At 54.6% G+C, this 24,948-nt stretch overlaps 2 protein-coding genes across 2 annotated transcripts; both read right to left on the bottom strand.

Moving 5' to 3' along the window:
* Window positions 1–2,914: 2,914 nt before the first annotated feature.
* TSPAN17 (tetraspanin 17) lies at window positions 2,915–12,230 on the bottom strand. Its single transcript, XM_079773358.1, has 8 exons — window positions 11,980–12,230; window positions 8,639–8,689; window positions 8,403–8,549; window positions 7,418–7,588; window positions 5,401–5,526; window positions 4,602–4,649; window positions 3,921–4,037; window positions 2,915–3,820 (listed from the first exon to the last, which is right to left on the bottom strand). Exons 1-8 carry the CDS (start codon window positions 12,064–12,066, stop codon window positions 3,755–3,757), a joined length of 813 nt encoding a protein of 270 aa, XP_079629484.1. The 5' UTR covers window positions 12,067–12,230; the 3' UTR covers window positions 2,915–3,754.
* Window positions 12,231–13,800: 1,570 nt separating this feature from the next.
* EIF4E1B (eukaryotic translation initiation factor 4E family member 1B) lies at window positions 13,801–16,634 on the bottom strand (the record flags this gene model as incomplete). Its single annotated transcript, XM_079770265.1, has 6 exons — window positions 13,801–13,915; window positions 14,274–14,413; window positions 14,558–14,671; window positions 15,408–15,471; window positions 16,147–16,242; window positions 16,525–16,634. 6 exons carry the CDS (start codon window positions 16,632–16,634, stop codon window positions 13,801–13,803), a joined length of 639 nt encoding a protein of 212 aa, XP_079626391.1.
* Between the last annotated feature and the right edge of the window lie 8,314 nt (window positions 16,635–24,948).

Consider the following 24,948-nt stretch of genomic DNA (forward strand, 5'->3'; position numbering starts at 1 on the left):
AGCTGCGTGGGCTGAGCTTTTGCGCCCTCTGGTGGCTCCCCTAAGGCATGCGCTGCGGGAGCCTCGCCGGCTTTCCTCTGGGAGGGACCCTGGCCTGGCCTCCTAGGCCATCAACAGATCCAAGGCTCGCCCGCCCGAGCTCGCTGTTCCTTCTGGCTCCCCTCTGGCCCTCCCTCTGAGGCAGCCCGTGTCACGGATGCCTTCCCACCCAGCTGGACGCCCCTCCTCTGGTCCGGCCAGGCAGGCCCCGGGTTCCTGGGCACCCCCAGGCTGCCAGACGATGGCCACCTGTCTCCTCCAGTGTGCACCCCTCCCTGACAGAGGGTGGGAAAGTCACCTTGGTCCCCAGGGCCCAGGGGCCTGCCTAGCGGGAAGGGCAGGGGCCAGCCTCACACACTCCCTTGTTTTCCACGCATCTGGAAAGTCCCGTCTGAGTTAGCACTCCTCCGTGCGCGAGGAGACCTGCTCGGAGTTCTGCTGTGGGGGCGGGAATTTGTCTCTAACCAGCGTGCTACGCCACCTAGCAGTGATCATGTGCTCGTCACCACGTACACATTGCACCACTAGCAGCTGCTCGCCTGCCTCTGCCAAGCCACTGTGAGCCGGGGAAGGCAAGGGCAAGTGCGACCTGCCTCAGGGACCTCAGCCTCCCGCTGGCGCCTACCTGAGTGGATGGGTGGTCGAGTGAATGAGTAGGTGGGTGGGTGTCCGATGGCAGAATTGAGCTTTGGAGAACTCTGGGTCCCCAGCCAGGGTCATGCTCACTCCTACCAGTCATTCTTATTCCATCTCACCAGTCCTGTTTCCACAAATAGCCTGTTTCCACCATCTCCCTCTGTCTGTGCCCTCTGCCCCCCACCCACCCTCACCTCTCCAGCACCCCAGGCTTTCTCGTGCTGAGCCCGCTCCGGCTTCAGGGCCTCTAGGGCAGCTGGTACTGAAACCTGGAACACTGTTCTTCTGGAGCTTCTCAGAGATGGCACCCTCTCCTCCAGCCACCCCTTCAAAGGGGACCCTTCTCCAGACACCCCAGCTGTCACTGTCTACCCCATCCCTCTTACTTTTTCATGCATATATTTTTAAATATATTTTTTATTGATTTCTGAGAGGGAGAGATAGAAACATCAATGAGAATCATTGATCGGCTGCCTCCTGCACGCCCCCTACTGGGCATTGAGCCCGCAACCTGGGCATGTGCCCTTGACAGAGTCGAACCCGGACCCTTTAGTCTGCAGGCTGGTGCTCCATCCACTGAGCCAAACCAGCCAGGGCCATGCATATATTATTGACACGAATGCTCCCTTGCCTACTTGTTCCTGGGTCTCCCCCACAAGAACACAGCACAGGGCCAGGACCCTGGTCTTCTCTCCCTCCATCCCCAGCGCTTAGTGGGTGTTCGACTCACGCTGGGGGAATGACACCTACTGCCCGTTATCGGTGGGCACTGCGTGTGCAGGCTTCATCCTGCGATGTCAGATAGGCAGTCCGGGTCCGGGGCAAAACTCCAGTGAGAAGGGTCAGCGCCGAGTGCCTCTTCCAGCTGTGTGCTGGGCAGCTCCCTCCCCTCTCTGAGCTGGCGTTTCATCAGGAAGACCATCTCCACCTCACACAGGGGTTGTGAGGTTTGGGAGGGGAATGAGAGTGCAAGCGTTTGAAATTAGAAGACACAAGGCAAATGCACAAGACTGTGAGCTGAATTTATTGTAGCGCCTGTCAGGGACCCCAGGGCACGATGCCGGGGGCATGCCCCACCCCTGCTCACTTGGCAGCGACTCCCACCACCCCTGAATGGCAGGGCACAGGGGCCAAAGCTGGTCCCACACCTTCTGTTTGGCTCACAGGTTAATTTTTTTTCTCATTAGTTGCCAAGAACTTAAAAACCAAAATATTTTTCATAAAAATCCAGACTTCTGGCTTCTCCAGATTACTAACACTAGACCTGCTTTCTCACTTTACAGCAATTAGCTGCAACTTCATGACAGCCACCGACTTGAGATGGGGATCTGCTTTGCCATAGGCCCCACCACACCCTATTGTCTCTCAGGCCAGTTGCCATTATCACCTTGATTGTACAAATACAGATGTGGGCAGAAGTAGGTTTACAGTTGTTCTTATGGAAAATAACACAATTAATAAATAATATAAAAATAAGCTTTCGCACTCACAGCTGTAAACCTACTTTTGCCCACCCCTGTATGTATTTCTCTTGTCACAAAGCGATGTTTCTCTGTGTCCCGTCTTCAGTAACAATGGGAAAGTCAAGCTAAGGCCTCACTACCCAAAGGCCTAACGTCATTCTCCTATGATATGACCTACCCGGCCCTCAGCCAGCCGAGTCTGACGTCTGGGAACTAGCCACAAAGAGCAGGCAGCCCAGGGCGGGTATGGCAGTCACTCCACACACACCCCTTCAGAGGTGATAAGAGGCAGAACTGAGAACAGCCAGACTTTCCCAGTTTGCTCCTTTTGAGGTTTTCCAGGTCCCTGAACCCCCAGAGCACTAGTAAGCAGGGTGGACTCCCCAGGCACTTGACTGTACTGGGTGAGGTTGCCGGAGGAAAGCCAGATGCAGAGAATGCTGTACTGGTGCGCCCTCTGGTGGTCATAAGGCAGCTCTACAGGCCACCAGGAAGATTTTGAACTTGATTCCAGACAGTGTGCCCAGGAGTCCCCGATCTGGGCTCCCCACCCCCAGCTCTGGGCTTCCAGCTACTTCCTGCCCAACACCTTCCTGATCTCCATCCACCCCTCAACAGCCTTCCTGGGCCCACTGGCACCCATTTCAGTCCCCAGCAGGGTCAGCCCCCCTTCCCTGGCCTCTTCAAGGCAGAGGCCGGCCTCCATGCTTCACATCCCTGCACTTCCCTCCAGGCTTGGCCACAGCAGTGTTGGCAGGGAATAGCCCTACAGAGGTGGGGAAGGCAGCTCCCAGCCTACAGGGTCCGCAGGGCAGAGCCGAGTGAGCAGAACGGGTCAGGCAGGGCTTCAGAGAATGGGGCGTGTTGCCCCAGGAGACGCTGCCACTAAAGAGCTGTTGCAGCCAGATGGCCTTGTTCCTGAGAAGCCCGGGGTCTGTGAAACATACTTTTATGTGAAACATACCAAGTTTTAAAGTTCAGCTCAAGTGTATACACGACCCACGCCGAAGAAAACAGGGCAGGGTGGGTCTGGGCCAGGGCTCTGCAGCGGACAGAACCAGATTGGGGGGTGGAGGGGGGGTGGTAAGCCAGTGGTTTTCAAGGTTTTGTTTATTTAAGTAGTTTGCAGCCATCATCATGTTTGATCCTGAGAGGCAAGCAAGGGAGAGAAGATTCTTGGACTCACTTTAGAGTCTGAGACGTTGAGGCTGAAGTGGGATCCCGGACGGGTCAAGGTCACAGCCAACAGAGAAGAGAGCTTGAGCTGCGTGGGGCCGTAGCTCAGGCAACAGCAGGCCCCGGCGCCCGCCCCACGCCACCATGCAGAGAGGTGTGTCCCAGCCGGCGCCCTTCCTCGTCCCCCGGGGAGCCTGCCGTGCAACAACACAGAGGCAGCAGCTCCCCGTGCACACCCTCACTGACACACCCCCTCCATGCACACAAGTCCAGCACAGGCAGAGTCATGCGGCTTCTCTGGGGGCACACAGCACGCCCACACACGAGCCCCAGGTGGAGCTCAGGTCCAAGCAGAAGTGCCTCCTGCCGCTGGGCCCATCACAGCACGGCAGCAGGTCCCTGGGTAGGCCAGGCGGGTAGCCGTGGCCAGCGTGGCAGCCTCACCAGTTGGCCTTCACTGCCTGGATGTCACTCACGAGGTTCTGTGCCAGGCAGATGCCAAAGATCTGTTCAGAGGGAGAGTGGGTGAGGGACAGGCCGTCGGCAGGGCGGGACGGGGGGGGGGGGGGGGGGGCCTGGGGTAAAGGAGTGGGGGCATGCCTGTACCTGCAGGAGGGCGATGCCCACGAAGACCCCGGCCACGATGATCAGGTTGTCCTGCAGCCACTTCTCAAACTGGCCCACACAGCCTTTCGTGTGGATGGAGCCCTGCTGCTCCAGCTCCTGGGGGCACACAGGTGTGGGCTCAGTCCCCGCCCCCACGGGCCTCATCTCACCATCCCGCCCCCGCCCCGGGCCTCAGGCCTCCGCGCCTGCTGCCTGGAGCTCTGCCCCAGGCCTTGGCGTGGCTGGCTCCTCTCATCATCCGGGTCTCAGCACAGACACCCACTCTTCTGACTGCCCAGCCCCACTCCAATCACCTTATTTTATTTTCTCCCAAGCTCTCAGCTGAAATTGTCACATTACTGTTCACATTTCTGTATCAGTGAGCTTCCTGTCTCTCCCTCCCCTCAGCGGGAGCTCCATGAGAGCCGGACTCCATCTGTCTCAGGAGCATGCGTCCCGTGTCCAGGGCAAAACTCGGCGCCAGTGGGCGCTCAGATTGGAATGAGCCAATGCGCCTGTGCCCGTGCCCACAGGTCTACTGCCCCCATGTTTGGCAGCACCAAGGCCTGGGTGGTTCTTAGGACTCAGCTCCCCTCCCCACAGATCCCTGAGGCCCTTCAGAGGAGCTTATGGGTGCCCCTTCCCATCCCGGTGCCCCAGCCCGGGCCCAGCCCGTCTCACCAGTTTGAGCCGGACATCGTAGCCACACTGGGTGTTGAGAACATCTTCCTGAGGAGAAACAGGCCAATGAGCCACCTGTGAGGGGGCCCCCCAGGGCCCATGGCACCCAGCACTGCAATGGTTCTTGCTTCCAGGGGAAGCAGATGGATGTGGATTCGGCCGCATCCAGAGGCTCGCTGAGGCCCGTGCGCCTCTGCCCGACGCCAGGACGCACAGCTGCACCTGCCAGCCTGGGCTCTCTCCTGCTTAGGCATCCTGCCTGCTTGTGTTTTACAAGAATGGGGAGAATCCTGGCCCTCAGTGTCCCAGGTGAACAGAGATGTCCCTGTGAGAAGTTTCTGCTCTGAAGACAGCCTTAAAGGGATCAGAACCCCCATGCCTGCCACCCCAGTATGGTGGCCCAGGGGTATGGTGGCTGGTGCAGCCTGGGGGGGGCCTATCACACCCATGACTGAGGGAGTAACCCAGCCCCAGTCCCCAGACAACCTGGGCTGCATTTAACTGGGAGCACAGGGTGCCTGGAGCTGGGTGGGGCAGGCCGTGCCCAGGGGCCTGCAACTGCCATCTCACTAGAATCAGAGACAGGTTTTGCTGAAGCGGCACAGCCCACTCCAGCAGGCCTCAGTGCTGCCCACGGACACAAGCTCCCGGCCTGGTAGGGGGAGCCCACATGAAATGACCTCCTCCCCACACCCACAGCGCCCAGGGCGGGGCCGAGCTAGCCCTGAGTGGGTTTTCCCCAGGCTGGGCCTGCACTCGGCAATGCCCGCCGCCCCACCCCTCATCAGGGCCCACTCACCGCAGGGTCCCTAACGCAGCAGGAGAAGGGCACACCGCAGCGCTCCCGGCTCGGGTTCAAGTCAGTGCAGTTGAAATAGATATTGAGGTTCCAGTCGTTGGGCCCTCGGGCTCCACAGCAAGACCACTAGAGGGGGAACAGAGGGGGAAAGACCCAGGTAAGCCAGATCCACCCTGTTTGGGGGCAGACCCAGGCGGTAGAGACAGGGCGAGGCTGGGAAGGAGTGTAGAGGCAGCCAGGCAGGTGGGCACCTCCCCGCCGCCCTCCCCGCAGACAGGCCAGGGCCCAGGGTCATCAGAGCAGCTCTGGGCTCCTGCTCACGTTGGTGGGAGCAGGGAATAGTGGGAGCCTGTCCCCCTAATCCAAGAGAGGCTTAAAAAGGAAGGGAGCATGGCTGGAGTGACTCCATTGGTTGAGCGTCGTGTTTTACACCGAAAGGTTGCCGGTTCATTTCCTGTTCAGGGCACATACCTGCGTTTCGGTTCAATCCCCAGTCAGGGCACATACGGAAAGCAACCAATAGATGTTTCTCTCTCTCTCTCTCTCTCTCTCTCTCTCTCTCTCTCTCTCTCTCTCTCTCTCCTCTCTCTCTTCCTCCATGTCCTCAGATGAGTGAGGATTTAAAAAAACAAAACAGGAAGGGATGGGGCAAGGATGTTGGCCCAAGAACTGAGACTTCCTGCAGGACACCCCAAGAATGGGTGCTGGGCCAAGCCCTGTGGGGAGAGGCTCCACTAAATATGTCTATGCCAGGTCCCCCCATACTCGCCCAGAGATTTTCCTTCTACAAGGGCAGGAGGGCAATCCTGCCACACCCATAACCCTCCTGCTGCACTTCATAAGTGCTGCCGCCAGCACCATATCCCCTCTCCCCTACCCAGAACATCGTGGGCTGCCTCCCTAGGTGAGTCAATGGCAAGTGTGGGCACAGCCTGCCTCCGCCTGCCTCCTCTCCTTCTGCCTAGCACCTGCTGCTCCTGCTGGGGAACACTCACCGCTCTCGCCACATCCCTGATCCCTCTCTTCCTCCAAGGTCTCCCCCCAGAGGTCTTCCCCTCTCCACCCTTCCCCCAATTTATAATTTTATACACACACACACACACACACACATTTGTTTGTTTGCTTTGCTTATTCATCCTCCATCTCTCCACCCAGACTGTCATCCCCAAGGACAGGTCCCCACTTTTTTCACCCCAGATCCCCAGCTCCCAGCCCAGGGCCTGGCACACATCATGTCCAGGGCATGATAATTCCATGCTGAATGAACAAACAGACCACATCCTAACCGCCTGGCTACTGTGTGCCTCGCCCTGGGTTGAGAGCGCCTCAAAGCAGACACCAGCTCTGGTTCATCTCTGCGTCCCAGAGCAGACTATGTGGACAGCACCGAACGAGTATGACTGTGAAAGTGGGTGTGGCTGGGTATCACTGTGAGTGGGCGAGAACTTGTAGGTGTGAGGTGTCTAGGATTTCGTGAACTGTTCACTCACTACTTTTTCACAGGGGTAGGTGTGCAAGCTCGAGGGCAGGGCTTCTGTGTAGAGTCTCAAACTCTAATATGTTCAGAGGCCAAAGAAGTAATATAAATGAGAGAAGAGGACCGACAGGCATAATGAAGTACAGGGTGTCGGGGACAGTGGCAAATAGAGAGCCCCTGTATCAGCAAAGGGGTGGCAACAATGTAGCCCCAGCCGATACTGTGGGCCCAGGGTTTCCTAGAAGGGGAATCTATATTTTTATTCCTGCTTTAAGCGTGGTATAAGCCTAGCCTTTGGAGCCTCTGGCCTCTATTCTCCAACCCTGTTTCCCTGCAGGACCAGGCACATGGGGACGCACAAGGGATCACCAAGGGCTGGCTTCCTCTCAGAAAGGAGAACTAACTCCTGGATCTCTGCCTGGAGCCTGCCTGGCCTGGGGGGCGAGGGGATGGTCCCAGCACACAGGGAACTTGCTCCCACTCATCTGTCCAGCAGGTGCCTCCTGCCGGTGGCGGGCCAGTGCTGGACGCTGGACTCACGTATTCCTGAGCAAAGTCAATGAGGTTCTGGAGGTCAATGTCGTCCCGATAGGCCTTGACGTTGTTGTTGATGAAGAGGTTGAGCTGGTCTCGTATCCAGTCCTTGAAGACGAAGACCAGGATCCCTGTCGCGAGCTCCAGGAAGAAGATGAGGCCAAGGAACACTGAAAACTGGGGGTGGGCACATACAGACGGTGGGGGTCGGAGACGCAGGGCGTGGTGGGTGCCACCGGATCCAAGACAGCCCAGAGTCCCCACCTTCTATCATGCTCGTGTTGTTTTATGATGTGAAGACAGTGCTGGCCTTACCTACCAATCCAATCCGCTTCCTCCCGTAATCACCTGTTTTGTTTTTTGTTTTGTTTTGTTTTGTTTTGTTTTTGGGAAACCACCCTTCACACAAACCTTCAGTTTCTGTGGCTCGACTGCAGAAACTGTGGCTCACTTTTCCAGATAGAGGACTGCGCAATTGCCAACAGCTCACCAATCAGAGCGCTATCTCCCCGAGGCCACAGGGATTGGTCCAGACACAGCCAATCAGAATCAAGGAGATGCAATTAAAGGACTTGACAGAATGGTTGAGAAGAGCCTCCGCCTCCAGTAGGAGTTCCTAGGAGGGCAGTGAGGGCAGCGAGAAGCCAGTACCCACAAATCCTGGGCATCCTTCAACCCCAGGGGGAGTGGAGCTAACCGAGAGGGACAGAGCCAAGAAACAGAGGCCAGGCCAAGTGACACTGTGGTGGTCCCTGGACCCCAATGTGCCAGCAGCCAGCACACCCCCGGGGCTTCTCTTAGTGAGCCAATAAATACCACTAGTTTTCAGTCATTTACAACAGAAAGGATCCTATATATAGATAGATAATACGAATCTGATATTTATTGTTATAACATAATAAAACTACCCATTATTAAGCACAAAAATATGTGTAAGAAGTGGGTGGGAGAAAGTTGGGGTCCCCAGTGGATCTAGGTGTGGGGCACTCACAAACTTGAGCAGGAAGGTGTTCTCCCGGAGGGCCCCAATGCAGCCAGCAAAACCCAGCACCGACATGATGCCTCCAACCACTACGAACAGCCACACGGGGTCAAGGCCTCCCAGATCGGTCAGCGCCGAGATGTTGGAGAGAACGCCCTGTGTCGGGGGAGCAGAGACAAGTTGGGATACTGATCCTCCCATCATTTTGACCTGCAGCCGCCCCACGCCCTACCCCGCCTCCTCACCTTCTCACCCCAGGCCCAGAGGCCAATGGCCAGGAACAGGGCTCCCAGCACCTGCAAGAGCAGAAGCAAAGAGCTGAGAGCTGGGCACCAGCATCCTGCTCCCCCAAACAGAGCCTCTTCCCCCAGCACTCAGGGTCTCCAAGGGGTGAGAAAGGAAGAGGGCACAGGGCTCTAAGTGGGACCCAGGGTCCTTTACATCTTCCCAAGAACACATCTCAGTGCTTCTTCCACACAGCACACAGCCTGGAAGATTAAACACGCCCAGCCTTAGAAAGGACAGCAGGGCCCCTTCCTGGAACTCAGAACGGGAACAGGGGGCGATCAGCAGCAGTGCCTGAGCCTCTGCTCCTGCCCCAGCCCATGCTGGGCTTCAGGGCTCCTGGCCTCTGCCCCTCCCAAGTCCAGCCCTCTGGCTGCCTTGCAACTCTGTGACCACCAGCCCACCACCTTTGCACCATTTCAACTTCTGTCTGCCAGAGGCCACTTTCTGCCAGGTTCTATTCTCAGAGCTCAAAGCCAAAGCCCCTGCATGACCAGGAATCTGATGCAGAGCAGGACCCAGCTGAGGGGCCCCAGCCCAGGCCAGCGGCTGTATCCTGGAAAACAGGTGGCCACAGCTCTGCCTGGGCCTTCTAAACGCCACCAGCCATCCTGCCTCAATTCCTTACTGGGAAGAGACCTGGATGTCAGGGCCGCTGCCTGACCCTGAGCAGATACCCGACCATCCATCACCTCCTGCCCAAGCCCAGGGCCATGAGCCCACCCTGACCCCCACTCCACCACCCCCACTCCTGCTTTCTCTTCAGGCTCCTTCCCCCAACACCTAGCTGGTCAACTCCACCTTTAATGCCTTCCCCTCTCTGACCCCAGGTTCCTCCCACTGCTGTACTCTTTCTTTAGAAATGTCTCTCCTTCCCTCCCCGACACTGGATCTGGGATGTGAAACCAAACATCACTTCTCCTGCCTCATCCCCCCTGACCCACCCACAGCCTGTAGACAGGCTACCACCACTACTTTCTCCTTCCTGAACCCCTCAGTGTTAACTCCATGCCATTCTTCCACCTGCCCCTTCTCAACCTCCCTCCCAGCACCTCTGCTTCACCCACCCTCTGCACATGGCCATGCCCACCCCTCATCAGTTCCAACCTTAGCCTTCTTCTTCTTCCTCTTCACGCTCATTTCTCACCCCTTCATGACACTGCCATCTCTAGGATTGCGACCCAAGCCTCTCCCTAGCTCCGGACACGTACTGCAAGTATTTCCATGTCCCAGGCTCTGTTCCAGGTGCTGGGAACACCTCACTGAATAGGACAGCTCTCGGCCCTCGTGGAGTTTAGACTCCAGTGGGGAAACCCACAGTGAGTGAACAAGGTAATTTCCGTTAAGCAGACCCTTTAAAGGAAATCCAACAGGACGACGAGGTGGGGAGTGATTGGGGGTGGTGGGGGCGAGCTTTAGTTAGGGAAAGTGGTGACATTTTCGCTGAGGTTTGAATGATAAAAGGTACAGAGAGGAGAAAAGAATCCCAGGGGGAGGGGCTGGCAAAGGACCTGAGGTTGGGTCAGCTGGGTTGTGCAAGGGACAAGCTGAAGGAAGCAGGGCCAGACTGCAGAGGGGCTGAAGGCCATGGGAAGGAACCTGGACTGCTTTCTGTGAGAAACCACTGGAGGATTATGAGCAGGGTAACACCAGGATTTGCTTTCCATTAAAACAAAACAAAAAATCTCTGGACCTGTTTCAGAGGCACGTCCCTTAGGCCTCCATGACCCAAACCTGAAATCTTCCCTTTACCCCTCCCCCAAGTGACCTGGTCCTGTGGATCCAGCCTTATCACTTCCCCTGGAGTCGTTCCCCCACCACCACGGCCACCCCAACTTTACCCCAGCCCTCTCCCTAGTCTCCCCTCCTCCAACTCCTGTCCCTCACTCACCCTCCCCAAGGCAGCCAGACAGATCTGCCTCAAACAAACCATCACCGCCCATCACCAGCATTGAAGCCCTCACAGCTCCACACTGCCCTCAACATAAAACTCAAACTCTGCCCCAAGCCCAGGACCCTGAACAAGCCTGGGTTTCTCTTGTCTGTCCCCCCCCCCGCCCCCCCCCCCCGCCCCCTTGGCATTTGAGGGCTCCCTCTGCTCAAAGCTCTGCCTCACCTCCAGCCACTGCCCACTAGGCTGTCACCTGGACTCTGCACTTACTGGCTGTGTGTCTCTGGGTTCAATGACTTAACCTCTCTGTGCCTGTTACCTTGTATGTAAAATGTAGATGGTAATAAGAACACAGTAAGCTATAATTCATTTGACATGCCTAACCCTGGGGGCAGGCTTCATTATCACCCCTCCCAGGCAGGGAAGCAGAGGCCCAGAGAGAAGGGACTTGCCCACAGTCTCACAGCTCGGCCTCCAGGGAGGTCTGCACATATCCCACACCCCGCGAGAGCTGACACTGCTGGAGCTAAGGACACCCACACGCGGGTGACTGCATGGATGCATGTGGGCAGAGGGCTGTGCCACTGAGTCCTGCTGCACAAAACTGAGTGGCCTGGCATTCTGACCAAGGCAGCAGAAGCTGACTGCAGAGGCGGCAAGCGGCCTTGGGGAGACGAGATGGGGAGAAGGGAAGATGACTTGGCAGGGCCCAGGGGCACAGATGTCACCCTGGGAGGGGCACCAGCAGCTCCCCTCTCAGGGCAGGGGCAGCCCCACCCTGGAGCCTCGGTTTGGTCAGCTCTGGAATGTAGACTTCTGTTCCCCAGGGCCGGCTCCCAGCCACTCAATAGGAAGATCCTCCCAGGACTCTGACTATTGGCCCCTCCTCGGAAAACCTCCCAGTAAGGGGCAGGGGTGGAGGCTCTGACCCAGCCCACTCTGCCAGAGCTGAAGGCGAGGTACCAGGCCAGGTGCTGGGGAGGGGGGGGGGGGGGGGGCGGGAGGGCACAAAGCGGGCAAGGGGGCAGGAAAAGAGACCCTGCCCTTCCCTGCTCGGCAGACGCTTCCCTAAATCAGAGCTGGGGCTCAGCGTGCACCCCACACCCCAGGGTATGGAAGTGAGCTGGGCAGGAGGGAGGGCCACTCGGACCACGCTGTCCCTGGGGTCTTCAAGAAAACACTGCCCCTTCTCCGCCAGCCTTGAAGACCCCCGGTCCCCACACCGCTGGGACCCGCCCCCTGCAATCTGGGCTTCCCCGCAGTTCCCTCCGGGGCTCTCGGGGGTGGGCGGGCAGCTGGGAGTGGGGAGACCGTCCTAAGCCCTGCGGCAGGGAGTGGTCTCCCCTCAGTAGAAGATGGAACCTCCTCCCGTCACCCCAGCGCAGGGCCCGACGCCCACCCCGCGCTCACCCAGAAGACAATGTTGAAGCCAAACAGGAAGTATTTCCCGCAGCAGCCGACCCCGGGTTCCTGGAAGTGCTGGTGCTTGCCGGGCATGGTGAGCGCCGCCGCCGGCCCGCCCACCGGAGCCGGGGACGGGCCCAGCCCTCCGCGGGCAGCCCAGGCTGGAGCCGCCCGGGGCCTAGCCCGGCGGTTGTGGCTTCATGGCCAAGGCCACCCCGAGCGCCCGTCGGGCCCCGCCCGCCCCGCAGGGACCGCCCCCGGCGCCGGGACCGCCCTGCTGGGAGTGCGCTGGGTACCCTCCGCCCCGCCGCCCTGCCTGGCTCCGCCCCCAGTCTGGCTCCGCCCCCTGCCTGGCTCCGCCCCGCCTCAGCCAGGCCCCGCCTCCAGACACTCCCCCCCCCCCCTACCCCTCTCCCCTCTCCCCCGGGCTGGGCTGCTCACGCCCTCAGCCGCCGAGGGCGCCCCGGCGTCCTTCAGTCCCTCCTGAGATGTTCGATGATGGCAGCACAAACCGCGGGGTCACCCCCACCCCGCAGGGCCAGTACCCGCGCCCCCCAACCCCCGGCCTTGCTGTGGGAGCTCATCTTGGAGAGAAGTCACTATGCGCTGGTGAGCAGATGGCGAAGGAGATTCGACTGGGCGTTTTAGTACCGGGAGTCCAACCTCACCGGAAATTTAGCCCTGCCTCCACCGGCTCGCGCGCGGCTAGACCACGCCCAGGTCCTGTGAGTGGGGAGTCGGCTGGTCACTGCCCCTTTAGTTTTTCTGGGGGCATACACCCCACCCCCTGGCTCAACCCCTTCTGGTGCTTGGAACCCCAGTCTTATCCCTCTTCCCCATCCCAGCGTGGGCCTAATGGGGCTCCTTGGTTCGTCTCCCACGAGCGCCTTCCAGGGAGGACTGGAGCAGATCGAGGTTTTGGAGGGACTGAATCATCATGTTGGAGCCCTCCTTTAAAAAATCATTCCAATTTTGCTCAAAAGGGAGTATTTATTTAGAACAGGAACAGAAAGGAGCTTGAGCTCCATCAAGTTTATCCACCTCGAGTAGCAGAACCGTAGTGAGGTCTGACCGCCAAGCCTCCTCCTCTCCTGGGCGGGGCCTCGCCCACCCACCTTCACTTAAGCTCCGCCCCGAGCTAGGGAAGGCCCAAACCGCCCTGGCCACAGGAAAGGGGGAGAAACACCCAGGGCTGTCTCCCTCCTCAGCTCCCTCTGAGAGATGATGGGGTTCTGCCTCTAAGCCTCCAGCCTGTGGAGTGAGGGCACAGGCCTACTCCAAAGAAGGAAGGGGGTCCAGGGTGGGCTCCAAGCCTACAAATCTGATGAGAGAAAATCCACCAAGGTTTCCCAGCACAGCGATCCCCGGCGGGAGAGGCCCGTGAATGCCAGCTCTCAGAGTGGCAGTAGGCTTGAGCTTCTCCCCTAGAACAGAAGGGTTTGGCCCTGAGGCCTAGCTAGCCCCCTTTCTAGGTAGGCACAGAGTCAGTATTGGGTCACAGACTGTTCCTGTCCTCTTTCCACCTTCGGTTGGGCCCTCCTTCCCCCGTAACTCACCCCACCCCACCCCACCTCTGGGCGACACAAGGAAACCCAGGGATTCCTCCTTTCCACTGCCCTGGGTCCTCAGCCTGCCCTCCACCACCACCACCACCCACAGAGCAGCCCCTCGGCCTGGGTCCCAACTCATGCTAAAGCATGTTCATATTAACTCCCCAACAGGTGAGAACCAGCCCTCCGCCTTCGCCCCCAGTCCTGCCGGGACACATATACACGCAGGAGTGAGAGGCTCAGGGGTGGCTGAATGGAGAGAGGGACCTAGGCCCTCTCACACCACAAACTTGTTCTTGGCCAGGATGTTACTCTTAGTAGCTGTGTCTGCATGGGCTTGGTACCCAATGATGGTCTTCGTCGAGAGTCCCAAGCGCTCTTTGTAGACCCGCCTGGGATGGGAATGGGGGGTAAGTGGGAGAGGAAATGAGACAGGCAGCCAGCAGCAGTCCTGGAGATAAGCTGGTCCTCTGCCCAGAGCTCCCACCCTGGTTCCAGCCACAGACACTCCAATTTTGGGTGTTTTAGTCATATGGAAACCCAAAATAAGACTAATGCAAAGGAAGAGTTCTGCTAGAAATAGTTTGACATCTAGCTTCCCAAACCCTTAACACATTTGGGTAAGGCAGAAGGAGTAAAAGGCAGGGAGAGTTCCAGAGGTCTCCCTTGTAGGCCAAGCCCCCCCCCCACCCCCATGTCACTTTCTCCCCTAGAAGAGGCCCAGCCCCCACCCCATGCCAGCACCCTCACCCAATGTAGAGCACGCCCATCTGGTTCTCTGCCTCCCGTGTCCACACTGCGATCTTGTCCCCCTTGGCTCGGATGTTGATGACCGCCCCACACACCTCCTGGCTGTACTCTTCAAAGCTCTCCCCAATGAGGCACAGCAGCTGGGGCCAAAAGGGGAGGTGATGAGACCCCCAGCTGTGGCACAGGGACTGCACCCGCCATCCCTGAGACCACTGCCACCACAGGTACCATACCAGCCCTGCCCCCTCCTTTGGGGGACCCTCCCTACCAGCCCCTCCACTCACTGTCTCCAACCACAGGCGGTCCAGCTCAGTGTGGCGCTGCTGTTTGGCAAGGCTGACCAGCCAGCGGCCACCCCGCTTATTCCTGGCGTCTTCCCACATGGGCTCGATGCCATCCTGGGAGGCCAGATGGCAAATCAACTGCCTCCCTTTGTTCAAAGGGAAGTGGGGGCCCAGCCACCTCCCCCGGTCCTGCCCCTGCCCCGCAGGAGGTCTCCACAGGCTAGGTTCTGTCATGCCTCCATCCCCTCTGTTCAGGCAAGTGCCACCACCAGCCATTCAACCCCCAGAGCCTCCTCTGAGCTCCCCCAGGCTCGAGGGCCCTAACGTGCGTCATCTTTTATAGCCTTGCACGTGTGTGTGTGCCTGTCTCCTTTACTGAACAGAGCTCCTGAAGACAGGAGTTCAAATGGGGGTAATTCACAAAGCCTCTGGGGCAACCCCAGTGTGGGCCATGCCAGACATCCCAAGCTCAGCTGGGCACAAAGTCACCTGGGAAATCTTGAAACAGTGATGCCAGGGTCCCACCACATACACCTGCTGGGTCGGCAGCTCCAGGGATTAGCCTGGACCTTGATGATCAGTGCCCATGACCAATTCTGATGCCTATTCCTAGTTAAAGAACCAGGCCAGAAACCTGGGCTCCTTCTTTGTATCCCCACTTTCCAGACTCTTTAATGGTCCTTCAAGGCGCAGCGCAGGTCTGACACTTTGTCCAAGCTCCTCTACAGCATTTCCTCCTCCTGGCTCTGAGGGAGGCTCTCCTCAGACTCCACCCCCACACCCCCTGTGCGGGAGTAGTACTGGGGAGAATCAGCCCCCCTGTGCCTGGGGGCAGGGAAGCAGAGCTTACCTTGAACAGGGCATAGTCACAGCCTGAAGAGAGCTTACTGGCCAGCTGGATGTGACTGTAAATCCTAGAGAGAGTCCCCGACCCCAGGCTGAAAGTCCAGGCTTCTTAAAGGCCTGGTTCCAACTGACCTCAGCCCCTCAACTTCTTACCAGACCCCACACTGCTTCCCACCAACCTTCCAGCCTCCAAGCCTTTGCTCACACTGGCGCTCCGGCCTGGAATTCCATCCTTCCTTACCCTAACCTTCCAACCCCACGTCCTCCCTGGAGCCTCCCCTGACCACCCACGCCCAGTGCCGGGTTTGTTGCTGGTGCCCCTCCGGCTAGAGCCCAGGCCTTCTCCCCCCACCCCTAGGCTTATAACAGCTCCTTCCCAGTCCCCTCACTTGGTTCTCCATAGACACTCTGAAGCAGCCGAATCCTCACTTTGTGGTTGAGACAAGCTCAGAGAGGGGAGGGAACTTGCCCAGGGTCACAAATCATGAAGCAGCAGAGTCAGGGTCAGCTCCTTGCTTTCTCCTACTTTGCAGGCTTTCTCCCTAAGCCCCAAGAAGGTTTCCCCAGGCCTGTGCCCCTGAAGAATCCACTAAGCCCAGCCCTCACTAACGCTGCCCGGCCCCAGGGAGGACTGGGAGAGCTGTGTGGAAAGCAGCCCCCCAGAGGGCTGGGGGCTGGGAAGGATCCTGAGCTCAGCGTCCCCGGGCCCCAGCCTCCTCCATAAAGGGCAGACAGACACTCACGCCCAGAAGTCCTCCACTGTGTCAAACCTGGTGACCAGTTGCAGGTTATCCTGCCAGGCCCGGCTGCGGTCGTTCTTGAAGAACCACAGGGCCCACCTGGAAGCAGAGAGCACCTGGGCTGGCAGGGAAGTCTCACCCTTTCAAGGACAAACTGGGGGACAATGTTTGGGGTACAGACCCTCCAAGGTGACTGGAGTCAGTTACCCTGGTGGGGCAGAGGGCCGAGGAGAAGTGGAGGCGCTTAACCCAGAATCCCAGTGGGGTTAAGGCTGGAAGGAACCCGGGGCCCAAGTCTTAGGCCAGCTCTGGCCTTGCCCTTGAGGAGCCGGGGCTGAGAGAGGAAGGGGTTGTCCACGGCAGAGCAGGAGCCTGCCCTACCTGTTCTGCAGAAGGTGCAGCTCCTGCTTGGCCTCCACTGGGCCCGCACTGCGGGCCTTCCCCCTCAGGGACAGCAGAGTTGAGGGAGAGTTTGGAGCCTCCTCTCTCATGGATGCTGCTGCTGCCTCTCCTTCCTCTTGCTTTTTTCCCTCCTTCTCCCACGTTAGGATTTCACCCTCAGCCTCTCTGACCTGACAGAGAAAGGAGTCAGGGTGGGCTGTGAATTCCGGCCCTGGCTGCCCAGGCTGCAGGAGGGGCAGGCAGGTGGGCTTACAAGGCTGCTGGTAGCCATGCTGAAGCAGTTTGGGCTCCTGGACAGAACATCCAAGAGGGACCCCCAGCTGCCAGCTTTTAACCCATCAGCGCCCCGCCCCTGAGTGCTCAGGGCAGGGGAAGGGGTGGAGCCAGCATGGGGCTGCTCAGAGGAAGGAGGGCTTACACTGTTCCTTCCATCAACAGCCTGTAGCAAGCACTTTCTGCCTGCAGGCTGGGGGCTGCGGGACAGGTGTGACCAGGCAGGCTCAACCCCACCCACATCATGTGGCTGAGACAGGAAGGTAAGGGTCAATATCAGGGGGCTGCCCTTAGTCACACCGAATCCCACCGAGGGTGGGGTTTGAATTTAAAGCAGACTGTCCCAGAGATGGCAGAAGCAGTGACTGACAGCCGGGGCGAGGCCAGGTCAGAGACCTGATACATGCATTGAGGCATCCCCTTGTTTCTGCTGCCATTCACCTCCTCGAGTGGCCACCAATGCCATCTGACGCAAACATTCATCTGGTCTCAGGAAGCATCTGAGTTTGTTAAATATAATCATTGAGAAACCGGGAGATTGTATTAAAAGTCCACATTTTTGGTTTCTCTTGAAAATGTGGAAAGAAAAGAAAAAAAAGAAAAGAAAAATAAATAAATAATAAAAAACAGAAAATGTGGGAAGGTCTGGCAACACTAGGGCCTCCACCTCACAGGTCCACCATCTGCTGCAGCTGAGGCTGCCCTTTGGCGGAACAAACGAGGTTGCATATGGCCCCACCAGCCCACCACTCTCCTGGCCTATTCCAGTATCGCCCACCTGGGCATGGATGGCAAGGGGTAGTGCCACACAATCGGGGTTCAAGTCCTCCCTACCCTGACCTCAGCCAAGTTACTGAACCTCATTGAGTCCATTTCCCCATCTGTAACATGGGAAGGTTAATGATACACAACTCAGAAGCTTATTGTATTAAATGATATAAAACACAAAAGGCCCATAGAAGAAGGCCTGGCTCAGAGGTCAATAGAAATCACCTGAGAACTACCCTGTTGGGAGTCGGGGGCGGGGGGAACTAGAAAGGGAAAGGGAATTGGAGGGGGGGCGGAGCTCTGGCTCTGAATACCCTTTCCCAGCCTTCTCAACAGCACCCTTTTCTGCAGGAGCTGATGCCTCCTCAAGTTTCTTAAGGTTTCTCTCCCTCCCCCTGCCCACTTTTAGGGGCCCAGATCTCTAAGGGGACCAGTCCCTTCCCTTCCCCCACACCGAGGGAAGCCCATAACCACCTGGAGGCTGACAGGCTATATGTATTCATCCCCCATCCCCTAATGTATGTGACAGGCATGGGGTTATGTGCTAGGACAATGATGGGCAACCTTTTGAGCTTGGTGTGTCAAACTTCGCAAAAAAACTGAGCATAACTCGGGTAGTGTGTCACTTTGAGGAAAAAACTAACTCCAAGACTCTAGTCGCAAATGTTTCATCCTCAGGAGCAGCAAATGTTTCATCCTCGGCATGCGGCCGCGTGTCATCAGAAATGGCTACGCGTGTCAGTACTGACACACGTGTCATAGGTTCGCCAACACTGTGCTAGGAGTGCAAAAACTGGGTGGCCCCTGTTCTCTGATCTGCCAGGGAGCCAGACATCAGGTGATCACCTTTGTAATCACAGATGCAGACCTCTGAAGGAAAGGAATTGCAGGTGGAGAAAATAAAGTCCACCACCTGACCTGGGGCTTTAGAGCAGTTCTCAAGTGCGTGGGCCAGAATCACCTGCAGGGCTTGTTAAACAGACCACATTTCGAGAACCACTAGCTCAGAGGTAGCTCACTGGAGAGGTGATGTTTGAGCCGAGAGCTAAAGTATGAGTGAGCGTTAACTAGGTAGTGGAGGAGGGTATCTCAGGGGTGGAGCAGCATGCAAAAGGCTCTGGGGCAAAGGGAACATGGGTACTGGAAGATGAGAAGAAAGAACAGTGTGGTGAAGCCCAAAGGAGGAAGGGATGGTAAGTCTTGATCCCAGGAAAGTGGAGAGCATCGCTGAGTGCTTAAGTTGGGACAGATGGGCTGGGCAGGTATCAAAGGGGCTTTCCAACAAGTTCTCTGTAGAAACACAAAAACACTCTCAGCAGCAAGAGTCAGGGGAGATTTATGAGGATGCTAACATAGTTTTCCAGGTGGCAGGGAAGATGGAGAGAACATGGATTTCAGAGGTATTTAGAAGGCTGACTCAGAGGCGTTTAGTGATGGACAGGCTCTGGACAGGTGAGGCATGGTGTCCCAGCTACCTGTTGCTGCACAATAAACCACCCAAACTTGGTGGCTTAAAACCATAATCATTTCTTTCACTCACAGATCTGCAGTTTGGGTAGCCCTCAGTAGGGACCGTTCATCTCTATTCCAAAGCATTATCAGTTGGAGTGGCTTACAGGCTGGGGCTGGAATCACCTGCTCACTCCCAGTGGGGCAGTTGATGCTGGCTGTCCACTGGAACCTCAGCTGAGGGTGTCTGTTAGGACAGCTCTAGTGGCCTCTCCATGTGGCTGCTTCCCTTCCTCACATTGGCCAGGTTCCCAGAGTGAGAGTCCCAAGAGATGGGAAGCAGAAGCTACTAGTTTCTTAAAGCCTGGGCCCCAAAATTGGCACAGCCTCATGTCCATGGTATTTGGGTCCCAGGGCCCACATTCAAGGATAATGGCATAATCCTTAGGAGGAGTATGACATAATCCACTGGGAGGAGTGTCAAAGAATTTTGAACAGAGGAAGCACTGGAAGAAGGCCAGGAAACCTGTTTTTTCCCTCTATCAATTTGGTAAAGTATACCCTTATAAGAAATATTGAAGAATTGCCGAAGCCGGTTTGGCTCAGTGGATAGAGCGTCGGGCTGCGGACTGAAGGGTCCCAGGTTCGATTCCGGTCAAGGGCATGTACATTGGTTGCGGGCACATCCCCGGTGGGGGGTGTGCAGGAGGCAGCTGGTCGATGTGTCTCTCTCATCAATGTTTCCGGCTCTCTATCCCTCTTCCTTTCTCTCTGTGAAAAATCAATAAAATATATTTTTTAAAAAAATATTGAAGAATTTATATTTTTCTCCCTACCTAATCCCTCCAGAAGTTGGCAGCTCTTAATGAATATTATTATTTTCTTAGCAATATGTTTGTTTGCATGAATCCAATAAGAATCTGGTCTCTTTATAATAGGACACGTAAAGCCAGTTTCCAATTGTAATTTTATCAACCAAGACTTTGATTGGAATGTCATGATGGGAGAGAGACATGCCTAGATTCTGGATGTCACCAGAAAGCTTTAAGGAATTAAGATTGACTTTGAAGCTGGTAAAATCCCCTTGGAGAAATGGCTAAAGACTAAAGCTCAATCTGGAGATTCCTTATGAGACTCTACCAAAGCAGATTTTAAAAAGGCTATATGATCAATTATTATTCTTGTTGTGTTTATGCAAATAATCAGGCCAAATTGAAACTGGTCTTAATGCACTAAATAGTCTTGAGTTGACTATCTTTGATTTTTAAAAAAAAAAAGGAGGGTGATTTTAGTGGGGGTGGGAGTGGGAGGTACTGTGTTTTAATAGAATCTATTGAAGCCAGGGGAAGGGGATATTAAATTCTAGTTAAAGTTTTGGATATTAGACTCTAGTTAAAGTTTTACTTTTCACCTACAAATCCTGAATTTTTCTAGTTTTCTTAAATATTTGGCTGAAACTCTCCAAACTAATGTTTCATTTTTCTCCCATCCTTTGACTTGGGATTATTGAGAATTACTGATGCAGGGTGAACCGTACAAAATTTACTTGAGCACCTGGTGGTGTTCAAACTGCAGATAAGGAGGATCTCTCAGACTGTAACAGTTTGCTTTCATTCCAGCAATAGAAACTTTGAGCCTTACATCTAAAAATCTTCTCGACAGACAGCCTTACAAGCTGAGAAACTAGTTTATAATTTACTCTGATCATTAACCTTTGTTTCTTCTCTTCTGTTTTCATGGGCATACCCCTATGGAATACCTGAGTGCTTGTTTACACAATATAGGTCTCACTTTGGGAGGCCATCTGCATCACTGCCTCCTAAAATGAGATTTAGCAATTGAACTGAACTGACTTTTTTTCCCCAGAACTAAATAATTGAGTCAATGAAGTATGAAGCAACCTACCAACTTCACTTTATATAAACCTTTATTATTTAAAAGGGTGGGTCTGCAGGAACCAGAGTTCTGCCACCTTGAAACTGCTTTCCCTATCCTGCCCAAGAGGCTCAGAGGAAAAAAATAAACTTACGCCAGGAAAAAGATCTTAAGGTGTTTCCTTTATCTAATTTAAATAAAAAATAGTGAACAAACGGGCTTCAGGCAGGTGCCACACCTTCATCTAGGGAAGCCTGTCCACCAACACTGTAAAGTCGGTCCCTCCCTCGATCACCTGGTTCTTACCTCTCCTCAGACCTTAAATAACTATAATTCTCCTCATTTTCAGGCCATGCTTTTTCACTGTCAAATTTGTCACCTCTAGGATATAATTCCATATCAAGATGATAATGCTTCATGGATTCAGCCTATGCCTACTTCAGAAGAATCAGCTAATAGCCTCTCTGTTCCAGTCTCGGATCCCATTCCCTTGTCCCCCTTAGATCATGCATGGAGATACTTCCATACCATCTATAGGCAGGTACCACAGCCCTTGTCAGCAGGAAGCAGTTACTGAAGACAGATCATCCTCCCTCATCACCCCTAAAAAATTTCAGGGATGGCCTAACCGGTTTGGCTCAGTGGATAGAGCATCGGCCTGCAGACTGAAAGGTCCCAGGTTCGATTCCGGTCAAGGGCATGTACCTTGGTTGCGGCACATCCCCAGTTGGAGGTGTGCAAGAGGCAGCTGATCGATGTTCCTAACTCTCTTTCCCTCTCCCTTCCTCTCTGTAAAAAATCAATAAAATATATATATATATTTTTTTTTTTTTTTAATTCAGGGATGGAAGTCTCTGAGACAGGCCAGTAAGCCAGGACCCTGGAATAGGGAAACTGAGATAGATAGTTAAATGGTTGAGCAGTTTACAGCCATTTAGTAAATGGAAAAATCCTATCTTCTGTAACCAAGGACACTTAAGGGTAAATGGTTACACTTCTCCTCCCCAACCAGAGGATAAATAGCTTAAATCACCCTATTCAGGGAAATAGAAAGCAGAAATCCAGTGGTGTACTAGGCTAGTTTGGACCAGCTTGTGAGAACAAATATTAAAGTTTCAGAAATTTTATTTGCCATTTATAAAAGCCATGCCCTGGCTTTGTTGGTTGAGCATCATCCTGCGCATCAAAAGGTTGTAGGATTCCCAGTCAAGGGCACATTGGTGGGGGGTGTGCAGGAGGCAGCCAATCTTCGCTCTCACATTGATGTTTCTCTCTGTTCCTCTCCCTCTCTATCTAAAAACAATAAACTATTCTTTAAAATCCATTATTAAAAATTAAATAATATAAACTTTTAATTATATAAATTATGTTAAAAACAAATATAATAAGCATATAAAACAAATATAATAGCATAATAAAAACAAATTTCTAATTATTTTACTATTATCTGTGCTCTTAAGATCATTTTTAAATCTATTTTATCTGATGGTGAAAATACAGTATATCAATTCTCTGTTCAGTGACAACACATTGAAAGCTTGAAATTAATCATGGTGGGAGAATTTACACCATGGGTATCAGCAAACTACAGTTCAAGGTACGCCCCTTTTTGGATAGCCGTGTGTTAAAATTTCCTTGTACACCATGGCCCAGATCTATACCTGAAGCCAGCCTGAAGTGAATGCCTGAGCTCCGGGCTCAGGTAGCCTGTTGTCTGCTGGACACCTCCTCTAGTTTGTCTACCAGGCACCGCCCATTTGGTATGCCCCCAAACAAGCTCATCACTCCCCCCAATACTGCTCCACCCCCTCAATGTCTGTTTCATTTTTCAGCAGCATTAATCACCCTTATGCCCAAGCCAGAAGCTGGGAATCTTCCTAGACTGGTCCCTCTCCCTCTTCCCCAGAACCTGATAAGTTACCTCCTGAATGATACCCAAATTACACACACACACACACACACACACACACACACACACACACACACACACTGGCTTTGTCATCCTTCCTGTGGGTTCTGCCTCATCCTCCTCCCTGATCTTGCTGCTTCTAGCCATGTCCCCCTCCAACCCACCCTAATTTGGCTCTATAAAATGCAAATCTCCTGTAGGTCTCTCTTGTGCTTAAAATCCTGCAGTGACTCCCAGTTCCAGAAGCACAGACACCTTTCATCTGGTCTTCTTCCTCTCTTCCTCCTCTCCTCTCTCCTGCTGGGTCCTTCCTCATCACATACTTAGACATTCAAGGGTTTTTAGTCGTGAGTCACAGAAATCACTTCCTGGCTAATTTAAGCAGATACGTTTACTAACCAATACAGCTCAGAAACTCTCTGGGAAGGCCAGAGAACTCTCCCTGGAGACCACACAGCCTGGAATGCTGCCCCGACCCACACTGCCAAGCAGGCCCGGCAAGACTCCCTGATGCGCAGGCTGGGCACCGACAGTGCAGCTTGGGCTGTCACGCTGGGTGCTCCCAGGAGCAGTGTCACTGCTGCAGGTCGTCCCTGGCAGGAGCTGCCACCACCAACACCACCCATCCTCGTCCTCACACACCAGACTCCCTCCTTCCCTGCTGCTCTGGCAATAGCTTCAGATTCAGAGTCGGGGGTGGGGTGTCTGGGGCTGAGGTCACATGCAGGTCCTGGCTGCAAGGAAGGCTGGGAAAGCATTGGGAGTGCCTAAAGGAGGAGGTGGGCTCTGCCTCATAAAGTGGGGGTTCCCCAAACAGAGGAAGGGGGCGATTTTAATGCTGAGAGGCCAATGATAATGATAGGTATCCCCTGTGCTAGCTCTTAAAATTATACAAGTAAAATACTATTCAAGGTAAAATGATCAAAGGTGATGAAACATAAAAGCTTCTCTCTCTCTCTGAGTCCTCTCAGGGAGAGAAGGGACAGCTACTGTCAGTGGTTTTATTAAAAGTCCTTGCAGCCTGGCCAGCATGGCTCAGTGGTTGAACATCGACCTATGAACCAGGAGGTCACTGTTTGATTCCTGGTCTGGGCACAGGCTCGATCCCCAGTGTGGGGTGTGCAGGAGGCAGCTGATCCATGATTCTCATCATTGATGTTACTATCTCCCTCTCCCTCCCTCTCTGAAATCAATAAAAACATATTTTTTAAAAGTCCTTGCAGATGTGTTCTTTGTATATTCAGATATAAGTACGTCTGTATATATTTGTATATAAGGTATCTTTGTAATGAATATAGTATATATATATATAATTTTCTATGTATCAAAATTGGCTTGTCCCACACCTTACAGTTTGGCGCCTGTGTCAGTTCACACGGGCCTGGCTAATCCTCTCTAGGTAACATAGCATTTCACCAAGTGGATATAACCACAATTAACTAGCCAGTCCTCTACAGATACACATATAGGTTCTTTTCCGTTTTTTTGCTACAAGAAACCATGCTGCAGTGACTCTCCTTGCACAAATGTCTTTGTGTGCTTGTGCAAGTAGAGATCCAAGGGACACATTCCTGGAAGGGGCAACTGTTGGCTCAGAAGGAGCACGCATTTCTGTCTTTGGTAAACGTTGCCAAATTGCCTTCCAAAAACCAGGCGCCAACTTGCAGCTCTACCAGCAGTCTATGAACACGCCCCCCCCCCCCCAACACACTGGCTGCTAGCTGCCCCCTCATCACCTGTCACTTACATACCCTGTGTTTCTAGCCATAGTGCCTCTGCCCAGGCTGCATGCACTGACTAACAGACTCTTCCTCCCTTGTCCGTCAGATGAAATCTTACCTCACCGCTGAGGCCCAGCCTAGATGTCACCTCCTCTGTCTGTGCAGCTTTCCATGACGGCCCTAAGCTGTCAGAGTCCCTTGCTCTGGGATCCCAGCTTCTTGGGCATAATTCTGTCATGGCACTGAAGACGCGTGTGCAGGCTGGAATTGTATAACCATTTTGACAATCCCCACCATAACCACACATCCAGTCCATCTCCTCTCCCTTCCTCCTGGCTCCCCAGCTGCACTGCCTTTTATCTCTTCTGAAGTGTAGTCCTGCCTCAGGACCTTTGCACCTGCAGTCCC

The sequence above is a fragment of the Cnephaeus nilssonii genome, assembly GCF_951640355.1.
Source record: "Cnephaeus nilssonii genome assembly, chromosome: 5".
Classification (NCBI taxonomy): Eukaryota; Metazoa; Chordata; class Mammalia; order Chiroptera; family Vespertilionidae; genus Cnephaeus; species Cnephaeus nilssonii.